Genomic DNA, 7,141 nt, shown 5'->3' with positions numbered 1-7,141 from the left:
TCATGCGTCAGGGGTCTGGAAGAGGAGCTAGAGGGGGAGCGTACATTCTTACCATCGCCTTTGAAGAGGGTGTGGCCGGTGACACCTGAGGATGTAGCGAAGAGGAGGCGCGGCAGGCCTCGAAAAATGCCCAAGCTCTCTCCGTGTCACAATAATTACCAATTATAATGTATATGATTTTATTTTTAGACTGTAATAATTTGTTCTGTGTATTTAGATATATCAACCATGGGAAATAACTATTTACATTTTTTACGCGATTGTTAATCATCGACTTGATGAGAAATAAAGTTGTTAAAATTAAATGACGAGAATATTCTTATAAGAAAGAGAATGGTATCAACTCGTCTCTGCAGATGTCAGATTTGNGATCTCATCATTTAATCTTCTATCTTCCATTTCTCTTTCTTATAAGAAAGAGAATGGTATCAACTCGTCTCTCCAAATGTCAGATTTGCAAGGTAAGCACGTGTGGAGACGGCTAGTTTGACCTTCGAGAGCTAGTGTGGGTTACGGTGGAGAAGATGTCACAGAGTGTACGCGCAAAACTGCATCGCCAGCACATTATTCCAGGGTGAGTAACCAACTCAACGGCTGTCTCCCCGAACCAGATAATCATTTTTTTCAGTCCTCAGTGAAGCGCGGCCGTGACAAGATCTCAATTATCGAGAAGTGTTGTTTCAGTGATCAAACATTTGGATTATTGTGTGTGTGTGTGTGTGTGATATTAGTGATGGAGGGGCCAATATTTTTGACCCCCAAATTTTTAGTACCGTGGCCGAGGGACCAGCGGTTCCCCCAAAACCGCTTGGGGTTGGGGTACCCGCCCGCAGTATACGCTGTACCCTCACCGCGCACATACGTCAGAGCCGCGCTATTCCGATCGGGGTGGTGGTGGGGTCCTATATTTATAAGCGGTGGTGGGGGTAAAATTTTTGACCCCCAAATTTTAATTTCGTGGCCGAGGGATCAGCGGTTCTCCCGAAACCGCTCGGGGTTTGGATACGCGCCCGGATGACGCACCCGCAGCCACACTGTACCCCACCGCTCACACACGTCGGAGCCGTGCTACTCTGACAGGTATGGTGGTGGGGCCATATCGACTTTAGGTGGGGGGCGCCATAGTAGTTCCCATACTACTTCTGCCGTTGTAGACGTAACCGTAGTTGTCGTTGATGTCGATTGCACCGACGATCTCGCGATATGCTGTTGGACAATTGCGGGGTCGACTTGTGACAAGTTGTGCAGTGACTGCTGAAACGTTTCATCCCGCATGGTCTCCGGTTGCATAAAATTTGGACTCTCAAAATCAAATCCGTCGAGGTAGACATCACTCAAACCCGCGAAATAATCATCGACTAGGGACCATGGTACGTCCGCGTACTTCATACGAAATAATGCGCGGCACGCCCTGTCGACTAAAACATCATAAGATCTTACTGGACTGCTCTCTACGCGTGGCAGAAAAATGCGAAGACACGCGAGATCAGAGACCATTAAACGGACATATTCCGTAATTTTAGTTCGGAAATCCATCGTACTCAGTAATTTATACGACAGCAATTGGAATGTATTAGCGTATCCCCCGACTAACTCATCCTAATGGCAAGATGCCGCCAAAACCCAATAAATCATAATAAAAGAAATTCGTAATAGTTTAGTTTTCCCAAAGAATTAATTAACCCATGAAGAATATCAATTCGGACTTAATCGACTTTTCCAAAACGAAAATTCTTCTATACCACTGCCATAAAAAAGACAGCTGATTCTTTTCCCAACAAAAAAAAATCAAAGAAATCAATCAGAAAGAAAACCTAAAGAATTCGAAAGAGAATAATCATAAGGAAAAACAAATCAATAAACCAAACAAAAATCGATTATTCACCCAACTTGCCCCAACAGAAATTCTAATAAAAAAAAATCAAAAATCCGAATCACTCAGTCCCAAAAATTAATCGGTTATTCCCAAAAAACGAATTTTTAATAGTAACCATTTTCCGAATAGAACTAATAATTATAACAAAAAAAAAATTTCTGATCCCTAATTAATTGCAAAAAGAATATTGAGAGTCACTCTCTAGCCTTTATTGCAACGCGAATAGTGCTAGAGGTCAATGACCTCGCGCGGCTACCAGATAGTTGCAAGAGTACAGTAGTACTCAACAGCCGAACGTGAGCGACCAATAAATCCCCCCGCTCGACGGTCCTACTGAACGCGTGAAGCGAGAGCGACTCGACGAATATTGAGCGAGAGAGACGCGAGATATCCCGCATTCACCGGAGCTAAAGTTCTCCCGACACCTCGAGCGCGATGTGAACAAACCCGGAATGCGCGGCGAAATAAAACGCATCGATATATGCCGACGGACCGAGGTGTTACAATACGACAACAAGGGAATTTTAATTCCGAATTCGAATATCCCACGAATAATTCAACGATAAAATTCAATGCGTGAATTTTATTAACAATTTCTCGGAAATACTAACCATTTACCGTAAAAAAAATTACTAACAAAATAGAAAACTTTATAATTCATATCACCCGTTAATTGGCCCAAAGGCCCCACGTTGGGCGCCAAAAAGTTGTGAGGTATTTTTCCAATTACGTATGGTGGCATCATACGTGTAGTCCTTCACGAACTTTGGTCGCCCTGAATAGAACCTCTCCACCCGAATAAAGTACACAGGTGATCAACGAGGGGAACCAAAAAAAATACCAGAAGGGCGCCAGTCCTTTTAACCTCTAAAGGACAAGGTTACGATGTCGAAGCGCGTTCCACGACCAGCTCAGAAACCGCGGGGGCGTGTGGGAACGGGCAAAAAAAATGATACACTCAACACTGTGCAAAATAAATGTATTCTGAGAAAAAAAATTGAAGGGGTAAATTCCCCGACTCGAAAACGGTAGTGATAATTGCAAAATCATAAACTCCGACTAGCGGAGAGAGCTAACGGAACTCGATTTAATCTTCAGTAAATCTTGGTAATTATTAACCAAAGAATTCAATGGCGTGGATAACGCACGGACGCAAGGATCACCCGAACGCGACGACGACGCGAGAGCTACGCGGACAAAAAAAAATACAGTTCCAAAAAGAATCACAATAAAAAGAAATGAAACACTGATGTTCAGTAAATAAGACAATTAATTAGGCCCAAGGCCGCTGAGTGCCGCGTCTCACAGTACGACTACTTAGTATTCAAACGGTTCCCAAATGGCGACCGGAGGCTACGCGTTAGAAAGCCACGCGACCACACACAAACAAAATTACGCTCACCGTTGATCCGCGATAAACTCCAGGAAAACCTGGTCTGAATCCTTGGATACGGCAGCGATCTCGGACGATGACCGAAAAAATCCAGACACAACACCCCAAAGTCTAATTACTTGAATTTTCTACCGAGCTCAAAGAGCGAATCGACTTAATTGCGCAGAGCGACTTTACAAGCTGAAATCTCAGCGAAGGGTGATTCCTCGGGCAATATATCGCCCCGAGGAACCTCAATTTCTCTCCTGCCATCACCCTAATCTACCGATGTCGCGCGGAGAATTCATGTTCTAATCGTGCATTTGCACTGGCCATAATACCTAATTTGATGGCCCCAAAGACTTGGGACGTGCGCCTCGCAATCGGTGAACTGTTCCGCATTCAACGGCGGTGAGGCCAACATGATCCGATGCTCCCTCGGTGCTACAGCCTGAGTTTTTTATATGGTGGCCTCGCGCCACAGTACCATCGGTGAGGTGGTGGGGGTCCACACGTAGAGGCCTGAGTTGCCTGCTGGCGTGCGACTATCGTCTCCCGCGTGCTTGTTGGTTTGAGTCTCTACAGACTCGGTGTGTGCGTTCTCGTCGGTGTGCCAATTCGTCATTTGCCGTAGTGCCGACTTCGTAGCTCTCTCCGATGATCCGTTCCACTCCCCTCGTCACAAAGCTCACGCGTAACCCGCGGTGAGCGTAACAACGTTAGAATTGAGCGATAAAACAAAAAAAATAAAATCAATACGAGAACTAATTGTGAAAATGTGGCCTGGGGTGATGTGACTCCTCGCTGAGGTAATTTCCTAATCCCCCCCCCTTCAAACCCTTTCAATCCGCGGTCTGTTCAGGCGAGGAACAGGACATGATTTCTATCATGTTACAATCGAGATACGCGGTAGCGTATCGGCCAAGTAACCATTTCACCTCTCACCGAAACTTGCCGGCAGCTACTGCGTATCTATACACGAAGCAACTACCCCCTCCACTACCTCCTAATCAGAATTCTTCAATAAAATAAAAATGGCACTAAATATGCCGAAACTAACTTCAGTTTTATCATATAAACGGCCTATGCCCTTCCCATTTATGTCACTACTTTTTTTTTCTAATCAATATTTACAAAGATAGTTGCATAGCAACACGTTTTATGCGATTTTTTCGTGATTGAGATTATCTCTCATGTGAGATTTGCTCTACGAAGTTGGCAGTCGCCTAAACGATTCATATTGAATAGTTGGTGACCCTGCCGTTCCTTTAAAGGGTGATCTGATGTGCATGCGCGTAATGAATAGTGAAGTGATGCGCATGCGCGTAATGAGTGTGATGAGATGAAAGGAGGTATTCCCTCTCTCTGTCTTCTAAACATTCCGGCATTCAACGACGGTGTTAACGACACATAGTTTGACTACAATTCGGTAAGTAATGAACATTTTGATAAATTATTAGGTGCGTAAAAAAATCGGTGAAATCACGTGTTTCCTCAATTTTCAAGTTCGCTCACTTTCTCTTAAACTTGATGCGCTTTTCCTCATCTTTGGTCCACGTGACATTTCTAGGTTATTTCGGATATAATAACAAATTTTAACCTGCTAATAAAATGAGGATAACATTCGTCTTGTTTAATAAAATACATGAATGGATTGAACATTGACTAATCCATGAAATCCGGATACGAGTTTTTTTTGCATCAAGTGAAGACTTCCAAAATCCAGTTATCCATTTTTGTTAATTAAGCTTACATTTCGTGAACGAATATTTTTAGGAGAATATGTCATAGGATGTTTTTTGTAGCCGAAGCCATTTGTAACGGAAAATGTCTTTTCACAATTCTCCCAGAAATCACTCATTATTCAAGAAAATACAGCATGTGACGAGACGTGAATTTATAGGTTATTTTTGGCGACAACAGTTTTTAACTTCAGATAATTGTGCATTTATCTCAAAAACGAGTGGATTCAGGGGAAAATGTCAACAAACCTCTTTTGTATCTGAAATTTTGGAAAATTTGATCAGCTACAAAAAATGTTTCTTGATATTTTCCACCAAACCCACTCATTACCGAGATAATCGCGTATTTAAAATCATGTAGAAATCATCATCTTATTCCAAATGGCAAACTTGACGGTTTTGTTAAATACGTATTTATCTCATGAACGATTGGGTTTATGAGGACATGTCAGAAGACCTTGTTCGAAATACAGCCTAAATCTCCAAAATGGTTACGGTCGACTAACTCGGCCATCTCCGAAAATCTCCGTGAACTTTCGGGTCAACGGACACAGGTCAGCGCGGCACCCGGAAGAGTCAGTCAGTAGTAGTATAGAAGTATCGTTACGATAATGAGCTAGCGTATTCAGTCAACCAGTATTATAAATTTAATAATTTTGTTCAGTACATCAACTTATTGATTCAGTTCAGAAATTCCAGTGACTCAACGAGATAAGGTGCAAAAGGACAATATCAGTGAAAATTAGACATTCAACAATAATTGAAACCAAAGAGTGTACCGAAATTGTGATAAGTGGTTCGATCCCACGCCAAATATAGTGATGATTTTCTAAAACGCCTAAATAATTTTCCCAACATCTCCGTCCACATTTTCATCCCACATCCACCCTAAACTAGTTCCTCACCAAACAGTGGTCCTTCGAGCCGGATAATTTCTTCGTCAGTTGATAAGCCCAACTCATGCAGAGCCTCTGGACAATTGCTGCTCCACTTCTGTAGAGAGAAGCCTCCTGCATGGCAAAGCCGTTGTAGTTGCGTTGCGATCTCCTTGAGACCGTCTTCTGTCTCTGCACCGCCGTAAATGTCGTCAACGTAACGACCTCTGGTGAGTGTCTCTACTGCTGCTGGGAAGCGGTGCCCTTCATCTTCTGCTAGTTGTTGAAGAACACGTAACGACAACCATGGAGAGCAATTTAGTCCATAGGTGACTGTCGTTAACTGGTAGGTGACTGGTTGTTGATTCTCGTCGATCCACAGTATTCTCTGAAGATTCCAGTCATCTTGGTGAACTCGTATTTGGCGGAACATCTTTACAATATCTGTGCCAAACATGAGCCTGTGCCTTCTCATCCAAGTCAGGATAACCATTGCATCGTTCTGTAATTTTTCACCAGAATACAGTATATCGTTAATTGACATACCTGATGAACTGGGGCTGGAGCTATTGAATACGACTCTCAGCTTCGTTGTGATGGCCTCCTCTCTCAGTACCCCGTGATGTGGTAGATAGTAAGCTGGCACGGGTTCTGGAGTCTCTGGTGCTATTCTCATGTGTCCCAGTGCTGCGTACTCGTTAATGAACTCTCTGTAGAACTGGGAGTATGCTTGATCTGTGTTGAGACGACTCACGATCGATTTGAGTTGACGTGTTGCTTTCAATTTCGATTCTCCGAGCGCTGCTGCTGAAGTTTTGAGGGGCAGTCTCACGATGTATCGCCCGGTGTTGTCTCTGCTATGAGTTGCTCTAAAGTGCATCTCGCACTCGTACTCATCTGGTGAAAGCTCTGATGTTGATGATCTCTCGTTTGGCAGTTCTTCCTGGACCCAAAATTTCTGGAGAAGCTCTAGAAGTTGTTCATTCGAAGATTCTCGTACAGCTGATAGAGATACCTTTATTGAACAATTTGTGCATTCGATTGGTCCGGATAGTATCCAACCGAATACTGTGCGTTGGCCAACTACTCTCGATTGCTCTGACTTGACAACTTCATCCATGATGATCCGCCCATAGTTGTCAGCCCCTAGTATGATGTCGATTGGTCCAGGCCTTAAATAATGGGGATCGGCTAGCTGAAGATTCTGAAGTGAGCCGATCCTCGCTGATGAGCATGAAAATGACGGAATTATGGTGGTGAGCTTCTTTAGAATGTG

The 7,141-nt window shown here is 43.5% G+C and overlaps 1 protein-coding gene across 1 annotated transcript; it reads right to left on the bottom strand.

Moving 5' to 3' along the window:
* Window positions 1–6,266: 6,266 nt before the first annotated feature.
* LOC107040427 lies at window positions 6,267–6,985 on the bottom strand. Its single transcript, XM_029126265.1, has 2 exons — window positions 6,412–6,985; window positions 6,267–6,367 (listed from the first exon to the last, which is right to left on the bottom strand). The coding sequence occupies exons 1-2, from the start codon at window positions 6,983–6,985 to the stop codon at window positions 6,267–6,269; spliced, it is 675 nt and encodes a 224-aa protein (XP_028982098.1).
* Window positions 6,986–7,141: the final 156 nt, after the last annotated feature.

This window comes from Diachasma alloeum, unplaced genomic scaffold (assembly GCF_001412515.2).
Source record: "Diachasma alloeum isolate Michigan unplaced genomic scaffold, Dall2.0 Dall_scaffold_00334, whole genome shotgun sequence".
Classification (NCBI taxonomy): Eukaryota; Metazoa; Arthropoda; class Insecta; order Hymenoptera; family Braconidae; genus Diachasma; species Diachasma alloeum.
Note: the sequence above shows the minus strand (reverse complement) of the source record. Positions and strands in the feature narration are given on the sequence as shown.

Excerpts from the sequence above, each read along its gene's own strand:
- LOC107040427 (XM_029126265.1), bottom strand. The coding sequence starts at position 6,985 with ATGGATGAAGTTGTCAAGTCAGAGCAATCGAGAGTAGTTGGCCAACGC. Across the intron at positions 6,368-6,411 it reads CTCCAGCCCCAGTTCATCAG|AACGATGCAATGGTTATCCT; the intron begins GTATGTCAATTA and ends GAAAAATTACAG.